This window comes from Canis lupus, chromosome 14 (assembly GCF_048164855.1).
Source record: "Canis lupus baileyi chromosome 14, mCanLup2.hap1, whole genome shotgun sequence".
Classification (NCBI taxonomy): Eukaryota; Metazoa; Chordata; class Mammalia; order Carnivora; family Canidae; genus Canis; species Canis lupus.
In genome coordinates this window covers 23,515,874-23,540,953 of record NC_132851.1, presented here as the reverse complement: position 1 = coordinate 23,540,953, position 25,080 = coordinate 23,515,874, and the positions used below count along the sequence as shown (strand labels likewise).

Here is a 25,080-nt window from a genome sequence, read left to right as displayed (position 1 = left end):
CCGATGAAGGGGCGGGGCTTGGGCGGACGCCCCCGGGAGACGGGGCTTACGCTGACAACGGGCGTTTCTTGAGGTCCGGCGGTGACAGTAGCAAGGCGGAGCGCCCAGAGGGCAGGCCCACAAGTGACAGGAGGAGGGAACCGACCCGAGTTAAGACGAGGCTTCTGTTGATAGCGCAAGGGGCGGGGCCGCTCCGCGATCCGGAGAGGGCGGGCCTTCTGCTGACAGGGGGCGGGGCCAGCGCGACCAGGGGGCGGGGCCGCTCCGCGATCCGGAGTGGGCGGGCCTTCTGCTGACAGGGGGCGGGGCCACCGCGGGCAAGGGGCGGGGCCGCTCCATGATCCGGAGTGGGCGGGCCTTCTGCTGACAGGGGGCGGGGCCACCGCGGGCAAGGGGCGGGGCTTCTGTTGACAGAGGGGCGGGGCGGCGCCCTACCTCCCAGTGCGCCAATCCTGAGGGTAGAGGCCGGGGTCGGACCCCAGGGGAGCCGCGGGGTCCGGGAGCCGAGAGCCCGGCGCGGAGCGGGGTGGGGGCGCGCGGGGACGGCGTGCGCGCGGGAGGGCCCCGCCTCGGCCGGCTCCTTCCCTCCCTCCCCGCTCCCGGTCGGCCGCTGGGGCGCGCGCCTCGCCTCGCACCCCCACCCCCCGACCCTCCGCGCTCCGCGGGGCCCGCCGAGCTGCCGAGGCCGTGTGCCGGCCCGCCGAGCGGTTCCGGGTGTAGGGTTCACAGGTCAGAGTTGACTCCCTGAAAAGTGCAGCCGGTTTGAAATGCAAGATGGCGGCGGCGGGGCGCTGAGAGGCGCGGCGGCCCCTGCAGGTAGCGGCGCGAGCGGGCTCCGGGACGAGCGGGCCGGGACGCCCGGGGGACCGCGCGGGGTGGGGGCGCGGGGAACCGGCAGCGCGGGCCGGCCGGGGGAAGGCGGCTCCGGGGCAGGGACCCCGGGGGCTCCGGGCGCCGGCGGCGGCGGCGGCGGCTGGCGAGGAGGACGCGGCGCGGGGCGCCCGAGGGGGAGGGACCCCGCCTGCCTGCCGGCCTCGGGGAGTCGCCGCCGAGGGACGGCCCCTGAGGTTCCCTCGCGCCCTCGGGGTGTCTGCGGCCGTGGAGGGAGCTGGCGGGGGGCTCTGGGAGGAGTCATGTCAGCCCCCGTTCTTACGGGAGCACCGAGCAACTTGGGACTGGAGCGGAGTGAAGACGCGGCCGCCGGGGCGGGGGGGCGCCGCGGGGCGCGGGGAGGGTCCTGGCGGAGGTCGGGAGGCCCGCCCCGCGGGGGCGCGCGCCGGCTGGTGGGTGCTGCCCCCGGGGCGGCGAGCAGAGCCCCCCTTGCGGGGCCGAGCGCAGTCGGCGTCGGAGCCCCCGGGCAACGCGCCGCGGGAGGGCTGCCCCCCACTTGACGGAAGGCTCGGCGCCCATCTCGGGGCCAGGCCGTGCCCGCCCCTGGGGGGCAAGACTCGGAGTCGAGTCCCGACGAGCTCTCTTCCGTTTAGAGGCAGACTGGCACTCCGAAGTTCATTCAAGAGAATGGAAGCGGTCCCCGTCCCCTTGCAGGAGGGAGACGAGGGAGGCCCCACCGGGCACTCGCCCGAGCCTCGGGGCCTAACGGGAACAGCCTCGCAGTCTCAGCGAGGGAGGAAGGGCTGCGGAGGGGGTGCGAGGGGACAAGGCGCGGGGGCTGAGGGCGCGAGGAGCCCTGGCGGATGATGCCCTTCCCCTGGGGGTTTACCCTGAAGTTGTGGGTAGAGGGACTTGGAATTCTTTGTTCCGTGCACCTCCCTCCACCTCTCCCCGCTGTAGGTAACAGTAAGGAGAGAGCAGAACCCCCACTGGAAGAGAAGGCTCCGTTGGATATCCTAAGTTTAGGTTATAGCGCTGAGCGGAGCGGCCAGCTGTGACCGGCTCCGGGGAGAGACTGGGCGGGGGGGGGGGGGGGGGGTCGAGGAGTGCGGTGCAGAGCTGGGCAGAGTGCGGATCCTACAGCGCTGTTCTGTCGTCACCCCCCCCCCCCACCCCGAGCTGAAAACAGAAGGAGCTCATCTTTAAGGGGCGGGGGGGGGGGATGTAAAAAAAAAAAGGCTGATAGTTTGTAATGTGATTAGGTGGGGATTGCATGTAACTTGAAAAAGCAGTTCTCTTGGAGGTTGAGAATATAACAGAAAAGGGAGGAAAATCACAGGATTGGGAAATAGAGTTCACAGGGAGGAAGCAGCAGCTTTCCCTCCAGGACTAGTGCCTATTCGTGGGTTTGGACTGTGTGTGTGTGTGTGTGTGTGTGTGTGTGTGTGTGTGCGCGCGCGCGCGCCTTCCCTACGGTAGTGCGCCTTTAGACTTGTTGGTGTTGGTCATTGCATCTCAGTCTTTGTCTGGAAGCTTTAACTTGTCTTACACGGTGTTACATGGATTGTCCTTGTTTCTGAGAAATTATCCCCCCAAAAGTCGTTATGTTTTTATGCCATCAGTGAGGATGAACGGGAGTTGGTTTTCACACGGCCTTAGTATATCCATAGAGTTTAAACAATTTTCTTAAGGAGCAATTCTGACTCTTGATTTCAGGCAAAAGAAATGTGGGTGCTGCCAAAGACAATAATGCATCACAGGATGTAAAAGGGCCCTCATGAATATTTTTTCCTCCTAATCTGTCTCTCCTTACTCCAAGCATTAGGGCCAAGCTAACTAATTTTACGCAAAGTAAAATGTAAAGTGTTGGGTTCGTTCAATATAGAAATGATAGCATTTCACTTAAGAGTGAGTCTTTTGTAGAAGTACCTCTTCAAATGCTTTATGTAATGATCAGGATTAAAATGAGAAAAAAATCAAGTAAGACTTGGGTACCTGATGACAGCTATGATTCATACAGATTTCTTGAACCATTCTAGTATTTTTAAAAGAGCTTTAATGTCTTTCATAGAAATGTCTTCTCAAACACATTTCAAGTGTAAACTAGTTGAGAGCTGCACATTTAGAGCATTATTATACATGTGAGCTATTCTTTGGTTTCCCCAAAGTGCATGTAGCTCTAGTTTTGTATTCAATTCTGAACAGACTAGGCTGGATGAACCAGAGTAGCATTGATGCCAGATGGTTTGAAAATATGCTAAGGCTGAAAACATAAATGTGCTTGTGCTGTGCTTGTACTCGTTAATAGTAGATGTCTTTCCCTTATAGCGAGCTTATTATTTCACTGGATTTGGAGGACAGTTCATGAATGATGTAGCAATTATTTCACCTTTGGTGATACTTGCAAGGTTTTTAAAAATAAATATGAATAAAGTTTAACAGTTATTTTATTAGTGACCTTAACAGCGTAGGTGAGGTGCTTCATGTTGAAGATTTTCTCCCTTTTATAACTTACATTAAGATTGAAAGGTGATATTTTAATGTATTTATATTTTCTTTCTAATACTGTTAATTGGGCACAAAAATGGGTTATTTGAGACTTAATTTGCTGTGAATCATGGCTTTATATTTAAATAGAATTACTCTTAACATTACTAAAATGATTACAAATGTAGCTGAGGAAATAACCTTTTTATATACATTGCATCATTGTGGATGTGGGCTCAAGAGACTCTACTTATTTGAACATTAGCAGTGTTAAAATTTCAGTGCCTAAGCTAGGTTTTAATCTAATATCATATTCATTAATTTAGGGAGGTGTTTGGAAATATCTGTTGCCCTATAGCCAGTGTAACACATCCACTTTTACATCTAAATCTCTTCTAAATTAAAATCCTTCCAAATCATCCTATGTAATCTCAAAGGTAATTTAAACTACATTTAATTGAGGGGGGAAAAAAGCTGTGATGCTAGCCTTTGAATAATAGCCAATGCTTCTATAATATTACTGATCTATCTTACTGTCTCCTGTTGCTCTGATATATTTGTGGTTGTGAGTAACCAAATTTGAATGGCTGAAGCTGCTAATTTAGATTACTAATCAAAATACATTTGAATTTACATTTTTGGGATCTGTATTTCATACAGTTAATTTTTAAGTAAATGTTTATGTAAATTTTTATGTAGTTGCCAAGTTTGGGTCTTAAGGGGTACATAATCTTTGCAGCTTATATAATCCATATCCTATGGTGTATTCAAGAGGTATTAAGATGGTCTTTAATTCCTTTGATCAAAACAAATATGATGATATACTTTGGAAAAAAAGTGTTTTTTTTTAAGATTTTATTTATTTATTCATGAGAGACACAGAGAGAGGCAGAGGCATAGGCAGAGGGAGAAGCAGACTCCATGCAAGGACCCTGATGTGAGACCTGGGATCACACCCTGAGCCAAAGGCAGACGCTCAACTACTAAGCCACCCAGGTGTCCCAGAAAATAAGTTTTTATGAGTAGGTTAAGAATGACATTTATTGAAGACAGTCAAAATGTTTTACTTTTTTTTTTTTTTAAGTAGCCTCCATACTCAGCGCGGAGCCCAACGTGGGGGCTTGAAGTCACAACCCGAGATCAAGACCTGAGCCAAGACCAAGTGTCACTCAACCAACTGAGTCACCCAGATACCCAAAGCTGTCAAAATTTTTATGCAGGATTTTTGTTTTGAGTTTTTAGATTTAGATTTTTAAAAAATAATATTCTCAAAGCCTATCTAAAAAAATCATTGAAGTAGGAACCATATACATATTATTTTGAAACAAAAGAACTTTGTCATTAAATCTTAGTGATTTCATATTTCCCATAGGATTTCTGACTCCCCTTTTCCTCCTTCCCGATGGTCTTTCTGTTTTTTTGGGTTATTGTGAGGAATGAAAGGAGATAGAAATTCTGATTTTTATATTTCTAAGCACTTCACTCAATAATTATGTTTTTCTTCTATACAAAATCTATTCCCTTTTAACTTCTAATATTGTCAAAAAGAAGTTTGTTAAAACTTTGCTGGACCTGGGCTGTATTTGAAAGTGAGGGAATGGTAATTGCACTACTGAGTATTTACCCCAAAGATACCGATGTAGTGAAATGCTGGGACACCTGCACTCCAATGTTCATAGCAGCAGTGTCCACAATAGCCAAACTATGGAAGGAGCCATGATGTCTTTCGACAGATGAATCAATAAAGAAGATGTGGTATATATACAATGGAATGTTACTCGGCCATCAGGAAGGATGAATACCCACCATTTGCTTCAGCATAGATGAACTAGAGGGTATTAGGCTAAGTGAAATAAGTCAGTTGGGGAAGGACAATCATCATAGGGTTTCATTCATACGTGGAATATAAGAAATAGTGAAAGGGATTATAAGAGAAAGGAGGGAAATTGAATGGGGATAAGTCAGAGAGGGAGACAAACCATGAGAGACTCCTAACTCTGGGAAACAAAGGGTTGTGGAAGGGGTGCTGGGTGGGGAGATGGGGTAACTGGGTGACAGGCACTGAGGATGGCACTTGATGGGATGAACACTGGGTGTTATACTATATGTTGGCAAATTGAATTTAAACAAAAAAAAATTTTTTAAGTGAGGGTATGGTGAGGAGGGAACAATTTTTCTTCATAACTACAATAAGATGATTTGTATCAGAGCTTTGTTAGTTCTATGAAACACATTTTAAAATGTGTTATGCATTAATGATTCTCCTTGAAGCTAAGGTCAGAGAAAATATGTGTATGTTGGGGTGGGGGGGTGTAAATTATGATTGCTTAATGCCTACCTGTTAAAGCCAACTTGTTCTAGCATTGCTTAATATGCTCAAAAGTATGAAGTGGAAAATAAAATTGATTGTTGCCCAGACCTTTAAAATATTTTATAATGTCTCAACATTTAGCAAAGTTTATGTGAAGACTTCCTTTGTTGTATAACTTAAAGCTAATACCTTAAATAAAAGTCAGAAAAATCTAGTTGTGGGGACACCCGGGTAGCTCAGCAGTTGAGTGTCTGCCTTTGGCTCAGGGTGTTAACCCAAGGGTCTGGGATCAAGTCCTGCATCCAGCTCTTTGCAGGGAGCCTGCTTCTCCCTCTGCCTATGTCTCTGTCTCTCTCTCTGTGCCTACCATGAATAAATAAATAACATATTTTTAAAAAGAAAAATCTAATTGTGGACTTACTAAGTCTACAAGCTTTACGTGGGTTATTTTAAACACATGTTATTAGAGTCCCACTTGAGATGAGGGGGCAATAACATAAGCTAAGTCACTTGTTTAAGACCACCCAGCTAGTAAGTGACAGAGCTGAGATTTGAACCCATGCAGTCTTGGTTCCAAAGCCCGAGGTCTTCATCTTTATTTACAGTCCCATCTTCTGCCAAAACAACTCCTCTGTTTTACTATATAATGTATATAGCTGAGATGATTTCTGTAATTTTTGAAGTTCATTCTAATATTAAAATCTTAAAAGATACTTTGAATTAGAAGTATTTAAAAATAACCCCAGTGTCAAGAGCTAAAATAACATCGGGCAAGTATACTTTTCATCCAGAAGTATCAAGGAGCTGCTTTGTTGCTCTTCTAGTTGCCTTGTGCCCTTGCAATGTCTCAGCAGCTCTTCTCAAGAGACTCTCGTTCGGTAAAATGTCTTGCAATTACTGTATGATTCAAGAATGGATTCAAATAGGTTACCAATTTCCCATAATATTAATAATTCATTTTGGAAAATAACTTCCCCTCTTTGGCAGCTGTTTCCTATCTTCTCTTCTAGTCCACATCCTGTGGATGGATAGCTAAGGAGCTTCCAAACAAGGAGATACCAGGAAATGAAACTGTAGAATCCCAGGCTGCAGAGAGCAGGATGCTCTACTGGGCCTACCAGGAAAATGCTCTTTTGCTTTTCATGAAAATAGTGTAACTATTTAGCCTAAGCTTTAACTTAATCTAGAAGTATCTTACTAAAGGGTTGGTGTATTTATTTCTTAAGAGCCTCTTCATGAACATGTATATAATAAAAGAATCAAAGGATAAGGTATTTGGAAGAAATCATCTTCCTTAATATTTATTCGCTTGGTTTATGGAGTTTCAGTGCTTAAAGAACAACAGCTAAAAATGCTTTGACTCTTCAAAAGTGCCATTTACTATTATTTATTAAGAGAAGCAGTTACAGTTTTTGTTACGTTTTCCTGATTGGGTTAAATACTCTGAATAATACGTCCCAAGAATTTTGGACACATATCTCAATTTTTGGTAAATGATCTTCAGTTTGATTGTATGGTCTAATGCTTACAACACACGGATTGAAAAGCCATCTGGTAGTAGTTTCTTGTAAAAATGAAATAAACACAGGTCATTCTACTAGATAATACATGCTTTGGGGTAGAGTACCGCTAGTTAAGTTATATTGTCTTGTTGCCAGGATTAATAACCACTGCATTGCAATTAATGCATTGTAAATAGGATACAGATATCAGTGGGTTTATGTGTAAACATACAAACATACACTTTCTCCCACCTCTTAGTTTAACTAAATTATCTTTCATAACTTTTGTTATGGGTCTAATATTTTACAGTTCCCAGTTTCTTCATCTCTCCTTTTATATTACAGCCTGCATATATCCATCCACATTTTGGAAATTTTTATTGAAAATAACGTAATAGTGAAAATAGTATCTGGTTGTTTTATATAATATAAATCCAGTTTTTGAGAATGTTTTACATTTTGTGTTTCTTAGTAATATTGGGTTTGACAGTTAAATGCTTCCTTTACAATTTCTATGAGGAAATTAAATTTTTTTCCAAAATTACGTTTATTTTTTAAAAATCAAGGCATAAACTTTAAAGTCCTAAGGCCGTATTATATCTAGGATAATAAAGTGATATTATTATTTTTTTTTTTAGGAAATGGCAGATAGGTACTTCAGACCTGTTGGTAATGATGGCCTGAGCTAAACACCGAATTTGAAGGGACACCCTCCGTGTCAAAGAACAGAATGCTGAAGAAGCTATGGCAAGTATGTATTTCATTGTTTGAATATGATAAAACTCAAATTCTGAATATGTTCACTTTAGATCCCATGATACTATATTTGGCTAACCTCTTAAAAGCTTTCCTTAAAAAAGCAGCAGACTTAGTCTTGATACTGTTAAGAAATGCGCTTTCAAACTTTAAAAATATAGGAGTACTGGCTGCTTTAATTTCAAAGGAAACAGCATCACAGTTCATGATAAATCTATGTGGTATATTAATCATTAATTTTTCAATTAATATTTGTTGAAGGGATCCCTGGGTGGCGCAGCGGTTTGGCGCCTGCCTTTGGCCCGGGGCACGATCCTGGAGACCGGGGATCAAATCCCACGTCGGGCTCCCGGTGCATGAAGCCTGCTTCTTCCTCTGCCTGTGTCTCTGCCTCTCTGTCTCTCTCTGTGTGACTATCATGAATAAATAAATAAAATCAAAAAAAAAAATATTTGTTGAAATACACTGTCAGGCACTATATTCAGTGCTGTGGTAACAGTGGTAAACAAGACAAATGAAGATCATGAGGGCAGATAACTTTAGTGTGGGAAAATTGATCTAGAAATTTTACTGTTTTTTTGCCTATATCCAGAAAAATTCTTCAAGACTTCAGAGAACAACTCCTGAAAATATATTTCCAGTATATAGTCTACTAATAATAATTATAATTCTAAAAGTTAAGATATTGGTGATTAAGTACTTAGTTTTAGGTTAAGCATGGCAGTATTTAAATATCTGAATATATTTGTACCTAATTACTTTTATATTTTATTTAACTGACATAAATTGGCTTTCATAAGAAGCATTAGATCACATACTATAGTGTTGAAATATTTACACTTTAGTCCTATTGTTATTTTAGATAATTCTAGAAAGTACCAAGAAGGATTTTTTAAAGATTTATTTATGTATTTTATTTTTTTATTTTTATTTTTTAAATTTTATTTATTTATTCATGAGATACACACAGAGAGAAAGCAGAGACACAGGCAGAGGGAGAAGCAGGCTCCATGCAGGGAGCCCGACGTGGGACTCTATTCCGGGACTGCAGGATCCCACCCTGGGCCAAAGGCAGGCGCTAAACCACTGAGCCACCCAGGAATCCCTATTTATGTATTTTAGAGAGAGAGAGAGTGTAGGCGCATGGGTACACACAGAGGGAGATAATCTTCAAGCAGACTCCCAGCTGAGTATGGAGCCCAAACTGGGGCTTGATCCCATCACCCTGAGATCGTGACCTGAGCTGAAACCAAAAGTTGAACGCTTAACTGCCTGAGCTACCCAGGCACCCCAGATTCTCTAGCTATTAATGTGATGGTTCAACTTTCATTTTTAAAAAATTGTTAAGAGTCCTTACAAGTTGACATTACCAATACTAATTACTATTATGTTTCAAAGTATTTTTTATAATTGAATGATTATATTCTGAATAAAATATGTAAGTTATTTTATTTTATAAATGGGGACGATAATAGACAGATGAATGGTTTTTCAGCCACTCAATGATAATATCACTTGCAGTCACTTGCAGTCACTTGCACTTGCAGTCACTTGCAGCACTTGCAGTTTTTTGTTTGCCTTCTTGTGTTAGACTGTCTGTGAAAGATTTAATGTACCTTCTTGGAAAAAGTTAGGCAAAACTTTTTCCAGCAAAAAAAATTACTTTGGGGCAATACTATAAACTTTAATAACAAAAATAGTGGATTTCATTATAGTACTTATTTATGTATCACTCTCAATATGTTACTTACCTACCTACAGCAAAAAAAATTACTTTGGGGTAATACTATAAACTTTAATAACAAAAATAGTGGATTTCATTATAGTACTTATTTATGTATCACTCTCAATATGTTACTTACCTACCTACATGCCAGCAGAAGATAGAAAACCAGGATAGTAGTTAGTGTTGTAGAAACCTTACAAAAAGACATTTCACTCCTCAAATCTGGGGTCAATGCTTGCCAGGAGAAATCTGTCCAGCTTAGATTCTTCTTTTAATCTTTAACAGTATTAAGGTTGGCTTTTTCAGGTAGAAAAATATAGGTAGAGAGGATAGAATTTCTAAACCATTAAGCCTTAGTTTAGTATTAGCAAAGAGGATAGAATTTCTAAACCATTAAGCCTTAGTTTAGTATTAGCAAAGGGACCTGAAATTAGTTGATTTTTGGCCAAAGTTTCTTCAGTGCTTCTATTTTTAGCACATTTACTTCTGTCTGTATTCACCTTCATACTTGAATTTTGATAATCTTGAGACCATTTTGGCAATTTTCTTGAGATTTATCTCTTAGGTAATAATTCTTAAAAACATATGCTGTGGGTACAAATTTGAGTTATCAAATTTCTTATTTAATTTTTTTTAGGAAATTAGCCATTGTTTCTAAATATTTTTACATTTTGGCTTTAAAAAGTGCCTAAAGTGTATACAGGCCAAAACGGGTTTGCTTTCTTTAAGTAAAGAAGGTATCTTCTTGGACATCTTTTTCTTTAACATGGTGGATATTCTGTGTTTTAATTTGACCCCATTATTCTTTATTCCTATTATTATTCCGGGCATTCTGTGATTTTGGTGGATTTGTAACTTTTAGTTTGAATATAAACATGCAAAAATAAGTATTTTCAGTTGGCTAAACAGAACTCTGACTTTAGAGAATAAGAAATGAAACTAAATAAAATACAGAATTCTAAGAATTCTCAGTATAGGTCTGAATAAATATCCCAAAGGATTTATCAGTTTATATTTTAGCTACCTTGAGAACAATTTTTAGCTAGTACCAGATCAAAACTAACATAATCCTTAAAAATTATAATTATTTTATAAGTGTTCATATTTGATTAAGAATTGGTATGAAAGTTGTTTTTATTCACATAAAATCTTACCAATATAATATGCTTTTGTGGCTAACGAGGCAAGTAAATTATTGTCTGTTAGTCATTTAATTTGAAGTATAAGACAGACAAAAAAATAGAGGCATGGAAATTCAGTATAATCACAAGTCTGTGTAACCGTAAAAAATTTTAGACTATTTGTAGCACTAAGCATAGAATTTGAAACAATCTACTATTTATAATGTATTAATTGAGAACTTATTTTTTAATCTAAAATTTAATTTAAAAATGTACAACACCATTAAAGTATAGTTTTCTCCAGGAACAGAAAAATAATGATTCTAAGTTCAGATTTATATTTGCTATTTTTACAGGAACATTTTTCTCCTGAATTTGACTGCAGGACTAATTCTGTGAATGAATTTATTTCCCTTGTTTCATTCTTATGCGGTCCACAAATTTAGACATGTACTACTCATACATAAAACTGATTTGTTACAACAGAATTATAGATGATAGTAAATATTTGTTGAATATTCATTGCTATATTTTAATAAATAGAATGTTTTATATAGGAAGATGGTTTAATATTCTAATGACTAAGGTAATTTTATTAGTAAGGATTTCACCATTGGAAGTAATTTACTATATAGTAAGCACAGTTGTTCTTTATAACTTCTCTGTAAAAGAGTGTTTAATGAAGTAAAATGTTATAATATATGATACTGATATATTATAAAAGGTTTTTTTTCCAACAAATATTATTGAGGCCTTAATAGGCAATGTGCTGGGCTCTTGGAATATATAGTGGAGAGCTAGGTAGACATTCTTTCTGACTATGTAAGAACTGCTGTTGGAACTGTCCCTGATAAAATGAATTTTGCTTTCATTAAATGCTCTTCTGTAGAGAAACTTTGTTGAAATTATTTTGATGAGTTTAGAATCATGAATTGTTTAAGAAGTATCTTACCCTCAGAAGAAGAGCTAGGATGCAGATGGAACCATGGAAATTGACTTGACCTAGATGCATATGCTGCACATTCTGAGTGCTCCTGAGGGTTCTTAGAACTAGTTTGACTTCTCAGACTGTGGAGCAGGTCCCAAAAATGTGTGGAATACACTCGAATGCTGTACATACTCAGAGATTTCTGCTTCCCCTGAAAAAAACCTTTATGTAGCACATGTTTTTGCCCTAAAAATAGAAAGTAAACTTTGTTTCCAGCTCCAGATAAATGACCATCAGAATATTCTAGTCTATTTGCAATTTTAAGGCCTTGAAATTGTTTGTTGTATTTTATAATAAAGCAATGTTATAATGAAGAAAATTTGTAAATAGCACACATAAAAATTTCACCCATAGTCTCATATGAAAATTTCATTTCTTTATATTCTCATCTAGTTTTTGCCCATATGCATACATATTTTCCCAGTTATTTTATAATTAATATGCAAATTTTGTTATGATTTTTTGTTTGATTCTTTAAAAAGTTTAGCAGTAAAAGTGGATAAATATTTTTTCATATTCCTACACTTGATCTTAGTCAAAGGCTGAGAGGCGATTTTTTTTATATTCCTTAATTACTCTTGATTACATTTTAAAATAATCATATAATAGTTGATCAGGTTGGGGGTTTTTTGTTACGTTGTTACCATTTTTCTACTGAAAAGTTACCTGAAAATAGCTTTCAACTATATTTACAGTGCTATATGCATTGAGAGTATAATTTTTTTATCTTTTTGGCAGTCTTCACTTTGTGTTTTAATTGCAAAGCCACCTAGCTATCTACTCAGTTGTGCAACTGAACTCTACCCCCTTTTTACAGGTAAATAGTGCAAGGTTCCCCTAATTGATTTTGAGCTGTTTTTTGTTTACCTTCACCTGTCAGCTAATAGTGATTTCTGTATGGCAATTTTCGTGTCTCAGCCTCGTTGTACTTTAATGATAAAAGGAGATAAATTGGAACCACACCAAAGAAATTCTTATTCTTTTTATCCTTTCTCCTTTTTCATTCAGTTTGTGTCAGCTGATTAAATTGTAAGAGATAGAAAGAGAGAGAGGACAATACTAAATAAGTGGTATTTCTTCATCTCCCAAAAGAATTTTTAGAGACTAGAAAATAGCATTAATTGGGCACCGACTATGTTTTACCGTGTGTGAAGCATTTTATTTGATAGGCCTCTGAGGTGGATAGCACCATTCTTATTTTTTCCAGGGCAGCCTTTCTGTTTCCTTTCTAGAACCTCCTATAGTGTGCTCATAGAGTTCCTGATGTTTCCTCTCTCATTGCATTGATCACAGCTATTTTAAGTGATTGTTTACTACCTGTTTTTCTTGCTCAACTGCTAGTAGTGACAGACCTGAGGCAATCTATCATGGTCATTGCCTTACTATAGTGCCTAACACAGTGCTTGGCTCATGGTTGACATCCAACAAATAGTTGAATGAATTTGTTGAATTGAAGAATCTTGGTTTTATAGATGAGAAAACTGAGGTTGATTCTGAGTAACTTTTCCAGGCACTGAACCACTGAGTAACAGAGCAGACTCTAGAACCTGTGGTTTTATCCTATATCACAGCTCCTCTGTGAATGTGTTCCTCTGGGCCTGAGTTTCTTCTGTCATGAAAATGGAGTATTTGTACTGAGTTCCCTGCTTCCCCCCAAATTATGACTTTATGTAATCAGGACCCCGAGGATCTCTTTGTTTGTGCTTTGGTCTATTTTTGAGCTATATACATTATAGTAGACTTGAGCCATTAGACCAAATCTTGAGGTTTCTTGGGAATTCTCAGTCTCCCTTAGAAATAATACTAAACAATATAGTGACTCAGGTTTTGTTGGGAAAATGTAAACAGTATCAGGAATAAAGTGGGGAGTATTTCTTGGATCTGTGTATTTGGGTATAAAAGTCACCTGAGCTGGAGGCCATCTTTAATACCTGAGATAATCAGATTTGAGTCTTTTGCATTACTGAAGATTTTTTTTAAAGCTTCTCTTTTAAGTAGCTTAAGTTTATATTGCCAAAACCAGTGCTTTCAACAGAAAACACACAATGGTGCATATACATCATTAGATTGTAAAATAATCTATGAATATTTTGTAATTTTTTATGGCTTTAGCAAAACATATTTAAGACTTTTTTTTTTAATTTTTTTATTTATTTATGATAGTCACAGAGAGAGAGAGAGAGAGAGAGGCAGAGACAAAGGCAGAGGGAGAAGCAGGCTCCATGCCCCGGGAGCCCGACGTGGGATTTGATCCCGGGTCTCCAGGATCGCGCCCTGGGCCAAAGGCAGGCGCCAAACCGCTGCGCCACCCAGGGATCCCATATTTAAGACTTTAAAATTTGTTTATATTGGGGCAGCCCCGGGGACTCAGTGGTTTAGTGCTGTCTTCAGCCCAGGGCCTGATCCTGGAGACCCAGGATCGAGTCCCATGTCAGGCTTCCTGCATGGAGCCTGTTTCTCCCTCTGCCTGTGTCTCTGCCTCTCTCTCTCTCTCTCTCTCTCTCTCTCTCTCTGTGTGTGTGTGTGTGTGTGTGTGTGTGTGAATTTAGCAAATTCCTATTTTTAAGCTAGATAAAGTGAAAAGTAAGCAGCTTAACCTAAGACCTAGAGAGCCAGATCAATAAAGGGACCTGAGGTCCTCAAGTTTCTCTTTTGTATCTCTTAGTAGTACTGGCAACTCTGTTCTACCCTGAGTGCCCAAGCCCTGCCTTCCACAGTGAAACAAGCTGAAGGACACATTAAATTTTCTTTAGATTAGTTTTCAAATTTCATGGCTCAGCAGTTAAGCTGCAAAGGATTTTTAGTGACACTGATACATTGTCTTGAAAGTATTTAAGTTTTTTAAAGCACAGGCTTTCAAACACATCTCAGAACCCGTTGGAGATGGAAGTAGGGTTTGTGGGATCCATGGGATGGAGTCAGGAAGTAGTTTAGCCTCTCCTTCTTCAACCAGATAGCTGTTCTTTTATCTATTTTGCCCCAAGGCTTCTCATAGAATCTTGTTTGAAGAAAGGGCTCCCCTGCTTACAACAAAAAGTTTGAAAACCATCACTAAGGAAAGGTAGTTTCAAAAAAACCTATCTTTGATTTTTAACTATTAGTATACTCCCAATTCCATATAATCTAAGATTCTAGGAGAATAACAGTTACAAAATAACTTACTCGCTGCCTTTCAACAATTCTCCCTCACTGCCAAAAATGTGAGTACTGCTCATTTGTTACTCTTCCACTTACTTCAGGCTATTTGAGGAATTCCCTGTTCCTAATAACCAAAAAATGATCAAACAGCTATACTAGCACTTGAACAAAATAGTTCAAATCCTACTGAAATGACTAGGAGAGATGGCATTAGCTTAGCATAAAATATTCAGTTAAGAAATAGTTTTAAATATCAGTGATTTCTTTATATTACCTTAGAAATCAGAGGCTTTTTCCTGGGTGGGGGTGGGGAATGACACCTTTGAGAATCGAATACTATTATTACTAAGTGGATGCTTTTTATTTTATAATGGAAAATTGGGGAATGAAAGACATTTAGGCCAACTTTCCTTCTGTTGCTTGGATACATCAAATGGATATGTAGTATATATTTGAATAATCCCAGTGAAGAGGATCTTCCTACCTTCAAATCAGAGGCAAGGCATTCTCTCTTTGGACAGTTCTGTTTCCTAAAGATGTTTCTGCTTTTCCTGAGTCAATATATCTCCTCATACACCCTGGGTTTTGCTTTATAATCTTTGAAGTAAACTTTATCTCCTCAGTTCAGTGAGAATAAGGATAAGACTAATAAATGCAAATAGTTCTAATTTGGAGTAGAGAGTAAGGGAGACCACTTAACTCATTTTATTCATTTTTCTTTGGTTTAGACTTCAAAGCACATTACCTTGCATTGTTGTAGCATAAAAATTTTAAATATTTGGATACAAAATTACTGAAATGTATTTGTATAAACATAATTCACTTTTTCTTGATAAGTCACAATCATTCTTGTGAATTTCTGCTACTGTTCTCTGTGGTGATGTTCTCAGGGCATGTTGAGTTTCTTTTATTTTTTATTTCAATTTCTTATTTAAATAGTGAACATATATGCTAATATTAGTTTCAGGTGTAGAATTTAGTGATTCATCACTTAAATACAAAACCCAGTGCTTGGGACGCCTGGGTAACTAAGGGGTTGGGCGTCTACCTTCAGCTCAGGGTATGATCCCAGGATACAGGATGGAGTGCTGCATCGGCTCCCTGCAAGGGAGCTGCTTCTCCCTGTGCCTGTGTTTCTGCCTCTCCCTCTGTGTATTTTATGAATGAATAAATAAGTCTTTAAAAACAAAAAACAGGGGCAGCCCTGGTGGCTCAGCGGTTTAGCGCCACCTTCAGCCCAGGGCGTGATCCTGGAGACCTGGGATCGAGTTCCGTGTCAGGCTCCCTGCATGGAGCCTGCTTCTCCCTCGGCCTGTTTCTCTGCCTCTCTCTCTCTCTGTGTCGCTCATGAATAAATAAATGAAATATTTTTTAAAAATAAAAACAAAAAAACAGTGCTTGTCACAAGTGCCCTCCTTAATCCCCATCACCCATTCAGCCCATCCTACACACACCTCTCTCCATCAGCCCTTAGTTTGTTCTCTGTTGTTAAGAGTTTCTTATGGTTTGTTACCCCTCTTTTTTCCCCTTCCCTTATGTTCATCTGTTTTGTTTTTTAAATTCCACATATAAGTGAAATCATATGATATTTGTCTTTCTCTGGGACTTATTTTGCTTAGCATAATACTCTCTGGCTCTGTCCACATTGTTGCCAATGGCAAGATTTCATTCTCTTTGATGACTGAGTAATATTCCATTGTATATATGTATACATCTTTTTTTTTAAAGATTTTATTTATTGATTGAGTAGAGACACAGAGAGAGAGGCAGAGACATTGGCAGAGGGAGAAGCAGGCTCCCCACAGGGAGCCTGATGCAGGACTCAATCCCAGGACCCCTGGATCATACCCTGAGCCCAAGGCAGACACTCAGCCGCTGAGCCACCTGTCCATTCATCAGTCGATGGACATTTGGGCTCTTTCCATAATTTGGCAGGGTATGTTGAGTTTCATAGGACTGTTTTCCTGTTCATTATAGTTCAAGTTAATAAACATTTAATGAGTCCCTACTTCTAGGCTTTTTGTATGCAGAGGGGCTACAGAAATAAATGAGAAGGCAGCCAAGATAGTTCAGCTGAAGATAGTTCAGCTGGGAGAGCATTACACTGAAGATATAAAGGTCCTTGGAAGAATGAGATGCACTGTAGTAAGGAGACCAGGAGTATGGATAGGTTGTGGGATAGAAATGTAACACTCCTCTGCCACAATATGGTAAGTGCTAGACCAGAAGATAAATTGAGGAGGAGGTCAGGCCAAGTTAAAGGGAGAAGGTGATCTATAGAGCAGACAAAGATCATCACAGCTCATGCACAAACAAGGCTTCTGGCATAGGGAATGACCCCATTGTGTGTCCCTGGACAACAGTTGTGTCTACTGTGTTCAAAGCATAAGAAATAGGAGTCAGGAGGGAGACTACAGGAAGTTGAGGTTGAAACCAGGTGTAAAGAGAACTACATGTGGCTTAAGGAGTTTGGGTTTCATTCTTTCAACACTGGGGAAACTTTAAGTCAGAAGACTGATATGATCATATATGTTTTATAAATTCTAGTAGCATTATGGAGAATGATTAAGAATAATGTCTCTAAAACTAAAACTTTGATCACTCTTACCCATCTTTGCTGCTTCTGTCATACTTGGCTCTACTACTAGAATCGTAAAACAGCCTAGTAGGAAGAAGAGGGCATAAGTGATGGATTGAATTTCTTATATACTTAATGGCTCTGAGTACCTGTGACTACCTTTTAGAGTTTTAAATTTCCTCCCTTATTAACAGATTATCATTTCACATTGATAATAGTGTGCTTGCCAAAGCAAACTCTTCTCCTTTTAAATATAGAGCTGGCTGAAAAATCCAAGTAAACAGCTGGGGGCTGACCATGATACAGTATGTGACTTTCAGTGATTTGACTTGGAGACATATATTTTGATCATTAGATGACTTTTTTTCCTGGTTCTGATCTTATTCTAGATCTTTATAACTTAACTATCCAACAACTTCATATAAGTGAAATATAACTGCAGCTTGTTTAAAAGATCATAATCACACATTTAAAAACATTTTTAAATTTATTTTAATATAGGTGATTGGAGTTGTGCTTCAAAAATTTCAGCAGTTCAACAGTATTTTATCTGCCAACAATAAGCTCTTTACTTGATTGCACCATGAGAAAGCTGCTAATGAAACTTGCTGAACACAAAAATGGACTTGAAGAACCAAAAGGCATTGTTTTCAAATGAAGAATACTGAACAATTTTAAGCCTCGATGCTTTTTAATCACCACTGAGATTTTCCTCATAACATCAGAATGGCAAGCAGGCGAAAATCCACAACACCTTGCATGGTCCTTGCCAGTGAACAGGATCCAGACCTGGAGTTGATATCAGATTTGGATGAAGGTCCTCCTGTACTTACACCTGTAGAAAACACCAGAGCAGAGAGTATCTCAAGTGATGAAGAAGTTCATGAATCTGTGGATTCTGACAATCAACAAAATAAAAAAGTTGAAGGTGGCTATGAATGTAAATATTGTACTTTTCAAACCCCAGATCTAAATATGTTTACTTTTCATGTGGATTCAGAACATCCCAATGTAGTGCTAAATTCATCCTATGTTTGTGTTGAATGCAATTTTCTTACCAAAAGGTATGATGCACTTTCCGAGCATAATCTGAAATATCACCCAGGAGAAGAGAATTTTAAGTTGACTATGGTGAAACGAAATAACCAGACAATCTTTGAACAGACAATAAATGATCTGACTTTTGATGGTAGTTTTGTCAAAGAGGAGAATTCAGAGCAAGCTGAACCTACAGAAGTTTCTTCTTCAGGAATATCTATCAGTAAAACCCCAATCATGAAAATGATGAAAAATAAAGTGGAGAACAAACGGATCACAGTTCATCACAACTCAGTTGAGGACATTCCTGAAGACAAAGAGAATGAAATCAAACCAGACCGTGAAGAAACTGTGGAAAATCCAAGTTCCTCAGCCTCTGAATCTAATACAAGTACTTCGATTGTCAACAGAATACATCCAAATACTGCCAGCACAGTCATGACCCCAGCAGCAGTTCTTCCTGGGTTAGCACAGGTGATAACTGCTGTATCAGCTCAGCAGAATTCCAATTTGATTCCCAAAGTCTTAATCCCCGTTAATAGCATTCCTACCTACAATGCTGCATTGGATAACAACCCCCTGTTGCTTAACACCTACAACAAGTTCCCTTATCCCACAATGTCAGAAATTACTGTTCTTTCTGCTCAAGCAAAATACACAGAGGAACAGATCAAGATATGGTTTTCAGCCCAACGCTTAAAACATGGTGTTAGCTGGACTCCCGAGGAAGTAGAGGAGGCCAGAAGAAAACAATTCAATGGAACAGTACACACTGTACCTCAGACCATAACCGTTATTCCTACACACATTTCCACAGGGAGTAATGGTTTACCATCCATTTTACAGACATGCCAAATAGTTGGTCAGCCAGGACTGGTCCTTACACAAGTAGCTGGAGCAAACCCCTTGCCAGTAACAGCACCTATAGCCTTGACAGTGGCAGGGGTTCCAAATCAAACAAACGTACAAAAAAGTCAGGCACCTGCTGCCCAGCCTATTGCAGAGACAAAGCCAGCAACAGCAGCAATCCCACCTTCTCAGCTTGTTAAACATGAAACCACAGGGGCAAACCCTGATTCATTTGGCATTCGAGCCAAAAAGACTAAAGAACAACTGGCTGAATTAAAAGTCAGCTACCTTAAAAATCAGTTTCCCCATGATTCAGAAATTATCAGACTTATGAAAATCACAGGCCTGACTAAAGGAGAGATTAAAAAATGGTTTAGTGACACAAGGTACAACCAGAGAAATTCGAAGAGTAATCAGTGCTTACATCTCAACAATGATTCCTCCACGACTATTATTATAGACTCCAGTGATGAAACCACGGAATCCCCAACTGTTGTTACTTCACAGCCTAAACAATCCTGGAATCCTTTTCCCGACTTCACTCCCCAGAAATTTAAAGAGAAGACCGCAGAACAGCTCCGTGCCCTTCAGGCAAGTTTTCTCAACAGCTCTGTACTCACAGATGAAGAGTTAAATAGGTTAAGAGCTCAAACCAAACTTACCAGAAGGGAAATTGATGCTTGGTTTACAGAGAAGAAGAAATCAAAAGCTTTAAAGGAGGAGAAAATGGAAGTAGATGAAAATAATGCAGGTAGTTCCAAAGAAGAACCTGGAGAAACTTCTCCCAGAGATGAATCTGGTGCACCTAAGCCAGGAAATACGGGCAAGATCTGTAAAAAAACACCTGAGCAGTTGCACATGCTTAAGAGTGCATTTGTCCGAACCCAGTGGCCATCACCAGAAGAATATGACAAGTTGGCTGAAGAAAGCGGGCTTGCTAGAACAGACATTGTCAGTTGGTTTGGGGACACCCGTTATGCTTGGAAAAATGGAAACTTAAAATGGTACTACTACTATCAAAGCGCCAATTCGAGTAGTATGAATGGGCTGTCCTCCCTTAGGAAAAGGGGGAGGGGGAGACCCAAAGGAAGGGGAAGAGGAAGACCACGTGGGCGGCCGAGAGGAAGCAAGAGAATGAACAACTGGGACAGGGGGCCATCACTCATAAAATTTAAAACTGGAACTGCAATACTTAAGGATTATTACCTGAAGCACAAATTTCTTAATGAGCAAGACCTTGACGAGCTCGTGAACAAATCACATATGGGCTATGAGCAGGTCAGAGAGTGGTTTGCAGAAAGACAGAGGAGATCCGAGTTAGGTATGGAATTATTTGAGGAAAATGAGGAGGAAGATGAAGTGATCGATGATCAGGAAGAGGACGAAGAAGAAACAGATGATAGTGACACTTGGGAACCCCCACGACATGTGAAACGGAAGCTTTCTAAATCAGATGACTGAAATGTAAGTTTCTAATCTGAGTGTATATTCATCAACCATATACATTTAGAATAGTCACCTTATATCTGACGCCTTCACTCTTGACAGTTTTTTCTGAGATGGTTTTCCTTTTAGCTAATAAGAGGACTAAGGACCAAGACTGTGGCCAAGAGACACGTGATTATTATGTGTAGTCTGATTATTATGATTGTTACATTGATTATGTAGAATTTAATGCTGCTATCATTTTTACATAAAATGTTTTTTTTTTTCACTTTGTTTTAAGGGAAAGGTACCCATTCTCAGAGAAGGGAGACTAGACTGGTGGTGGAGTGGAGGGATTCACAAAATACTGAAGATAACTAAAATGTATTGTTTGCAACCCTCCTTCACTAAAGCTTCATTTTTTGCCTATTTAAGGGAAGAATTCAAAAATGAAAATTAAAAAGAAGGGGAAAAGTGTACCGAAGGACAAACTTACCACAGGGGCGAGGATTGCTCAGTTTTAGGAAACTAGGTGAAAATGGGTATCTTTTTTAATTTATTGTATTGCCCCCAAACTATTAGGTTTTTAACTAGAGTTTAAAATGCTTTATGTGGGATCCTTGGGTGGCGCAGCGGTTTGGCGCCTGCCTTTGGCCCAGGGCGCGATCCTGGAGACCTGGGATCGAATCCCACGTCGGGCTCCCGGTGCATGGAGCCTGCTTCTCCCTCTGCCTGTGTCTCTGCCTCTCTCTCTCTCTCTGTGAGACTATCATAAATAAATAAAAATTAAAAAAAAATAAAATAAAATAAAATGCTTTATGTGTTAAAATTATTCAGTAATTTTTCTGTTGAAAGCCAAAGGTCTATTTTAGGCTTTATGTAAATTCATATTTGCTTGGAGGGCATCTGTTTTTGAAAACTGTGATATAAATTATTTCTGTCTTAGAGATCAAAAGGTAAATAACATATTTGATATTAAATTAACTCAGTTGCCTAAAGTGTCTTTTCATTCTTTGATAGAAAACAAACCTGCTACCAGAAGAAATGCTGTATTTGGTTAAAAATACATCTCTTGCTATAAAAGCGCAAGTAAACATGCTTTAAATCTGAAATGTTTGGCATGTTCCTTAAATTTTAACTCTTTTATAGATTGAATTAAAATTTCACTGTAGCTGCAAATCAGACACCTGATATGGAGTTAGGACTTCAATTCTTAATACTTTTGGAATTTAATAGCATAGTTCTACTCTCTGTTTTGGAGTGTTCTAGGATAAAACTATACTCTGTTGAGTATAGAGTAAACCATATTCTATTGCAAATAATGCACTTGTCACAAAATGTTTGTATATGTCTGTCAGGAGTCAAAAAGCATCTTATTATCAGAGATTACTGCCGTGTTCTCAAACAGTAAAAAAGGAAATGAGGAATAGATCCTCATTATCGTATGAGCATGTTTACTTACTTCCTTAGCTGTTTGCATCCCTACCCCATCCTCTACTTTTATGCTCTATTATTCTGCACAGTATTTCCTTGACTCCCCCATGTCTTCCTCACTGGTTTTATTTATTTTGTTAAACAGTTATTTATAGAGAGCTTAATATGTACCAGGCACTTTTCTTTTTGCTTAGCAGTCCTTTTCCAGACTTTCTTTGCATTAACATTTTTTTTTCAAGCAGAAATATAGATGAAACTAAAGCATCTATTTTTGAGTAAATCTTACTCCAGGTTATTGATAATGTAAGTAACAGGAAGTTAAACAATGTTGTATAGCTTTATTCTGAAGTGCAGTCCTCCATTTCCTAATGTCAGAAATTTTCAGGACAGGCTTTCTTCTGACCCAGATGCATAAAATATTTTTACCAGGCTTTTTTTTTTTTTTTTTTGCTAAACACAATTCTCACTCGGCCAAGATTAAATCAACAAATGTGTTGCTGCAGTGAATTGTCCTTGTGGTTGTAGTAACTTCAGCAATGATTCTGTAGGGAGCTGCAATCTTCTAAAAATAACAGGAACTTTTTTGTACAGTTTTTGGCTTTGTGTGGATAATTCTCATGTTCTGTATTGACACTCTAATGGATACTATGATAAAAATTCATACAAAGCCACAGTTTTCAAAAAATTATGTATGTTATTCATGTACTTTCATGGTACATATTCAGGCATGCCTTTAAAAATATTCAAAAGTCTAAAATTTAAAAATGCATTAATTAGCAAGTTACTGTTGGCTTAACAAAATAACTTTTCATCTTATAAGAGGATTCATCTTAAGTTTCCTCTTATTTCTTCACTTAAATATGGTTCAGTTTACCAAAAATAAGTAACCAAAACTTCTCCAAAATAGTTATTGCAAAAAGTGAAATACATATATATCTTTTGCATAAGTGAGACTTGTATATAAATAGAAAAAAAATACAAGACCCTTTAGATCTCAGTCTGTTTATTACAAATACTGACAGTGAATATACACTTCCTACTAATAATTGTTTTTATAAATTTTAACATAAAGGTGAAAATGTCCATATGCAGAACCTATACATAGGAGTTGCACACAAAATCTACTTTATATAAAATGTATATAGCAAGTGATCTCAGTGTTTAATAAGCAAATACAAAGGATGTATTTTCATGGCTAATTTGTATAATTTTTGTTTCTAAAGTGGTAAACATTAAAATATGGGTTTTAAAAAATTTTAGTTTTTTATTATGTTTTTCTTTTATAGCTGCCTAACGTTGGAGGAGAATCAATTCTTCAACGCAAGATGTCTGATTTACTGTGAATGGGCCCAATCTTTGATGACACTGAAAATGTTTTGGGGCATACACATTCTCAAAAAAATAGGATCCAATACCCAAAAGAAATGGAACTTAATGTTGTGCCAAAGTTAAACTACTGCATTTGGCGGAAGTTCTGCAATGTAAATAGAACACTAATTAAACAACTTGTAAAAATTCGAATTTTAATATAGTACATTTTTATTCTGATATGATGGAGATGTTCTGATTCTTAGACTTTCTGAGGGGGTTTAATGACCACTAGAGCTTGTCCTCATATTTTGTCCAGCTTAATACTGTATGTCTAGTGAGATGGGCCTTATTGCCTATATTCTTTGATATGTGATTAAGCTTATAGCTTTGAGTGACCAAACATTTTACAGAGTAAAAATTGTTAGAAACAGGAAGAGGAAAAACTTGATGTATTTCTATGTCTTATTTATCAGGCCCTGCACTGAGATTAAAATTTGTGCATGGGCTTATACAATTTCAACGTAAGTGGAAAAAAGCAGCCTATTGACACATGTTGAAACAGTAAGATTTTGTGATATCATTGGCCCTTAATGATGGATCTTTAATTTAACACATTCATGGATACCACTATTATTCTGTAATACTCTGTTCATTTTTTTCATTAGAAGCTGAATTTGCTTTGTATTAAACTGAAGATAATTCTGAAGAAGGAAAAGAAAAAGGCATAAGAATTTGGTAGGGTGAAACTCTGAAATAATTATTTTACCAAAAATGTGAAGAAGAACCATTTAGTAAATATATACTTAATGTTTTCTTAACAATCATATAGAAATCAGAAATGTTTGTACAGGTATCATATCAGAATTTTCAAGAATTCTCTTTCAGGGAAATTCTACTTTATGTAGCAATTTCAGTGAATAGAGAGAAAATTCTGAACTGATCATAATGAGTTAAAGGTTAGCTTTTCATTTATGAATCATGGGAGTGTTAACTGTTAACTCTTGCCATGTCAGGAGACTGAAAGTTCATACTAACTTATAAACTTTGTAAAGACCGGTGCTGTTCATTCATGTTGAGAAGGACCCTTTTTTTTTTTTTTTTTTTTTTGTGACTTTAGGATCGTTTTTCAAAATGTGCTTTCTTCATAGAAAAAAAATGTTCAGTTTAATTAGCTCTGGATTTTAAAATGTTTTTCTGAATGACCGGATGTAGTGGGCTTGGCCAGTTTCTTTTGTCTAATTTAATGAATAATATTAAGCTCTTGTTTTTACCTAAATGTTTGTCAGCTAATGAAATGTTATGAAAAAGCCTTGAATATGCATGCTGCTTTCATTTTTATAAACTTTTTATTTTTTAACTATAGCTTTATTAGTAATTCCAAAATGCTGCAATTTAGCTGATTTCTTCACTCAGACAGCTGGCTTTGTGGGTGGCTTTTTCATACTACTGTTAACTTTTTTAAGAAGAAGCAATGTAAAGACTGTAACAATTTAATGCACTAAACTGTTCTTTCTTTTACACATTTAAAAACTTCTTAAAGCCCTCTGTATTATAATAATTAAATTGCTCCCTTTTTTAAACCATT

General features: G+C 38.8%; 1 protein-coding gene and 1 long non-coding RNA gene across 3 annotated transcripts; one reads left to right on the top strand and one right to left on the bottom strand.

Annotated features, from left to right (window-relative positions):
- The first annotated feature begins 621 nt into the window (after positions 1-621).
- Positions 622-25,080, top strand: ZHX1 (zinc fingers and homeoboxes 1). 2 transcript variants are annotated; one of them, XM_072774375.1, is made up of 4 exons: positions 622-816; positions 7,770-7,882; positions 17,940-20,789; positions 24,161-25,080. In XM_072774375.1, exon 3 carries the CDS (start codon positions 18,165-18,167, stop codon positions 20,784-20,786), a length of 2,622 nt encoding a protein of 873 aa, XP_072630476.1. In that variant the 5' UTR covers positions 622-816; positions 7,770-7,882; positions 17,940-18,164; the 3' UTR covers positions 20,787-20,789; positions 24,161-25,080. The 2 variants fall into 2 exon arrangements, with proteins under 2 accessions (XP_072630476.1, XP_072630475.1); XM_072774374.1 differs by having other exon boundaries at positions 625-816; positions 23,471-25,080.
- On the bottom strand, positions 17,907-22,613 carry LOC140603792 (uncharacterized). Its single transcript, XR_012006779.1, has 2 exons — positions 19,750-22,613; positions 17,907-18,273 (listed from the first exon to the last, which is right to left on the bottom strand). It is a non-coding gene; the product is annotated as an uncharacterized lncRNA (long non-coding RNA).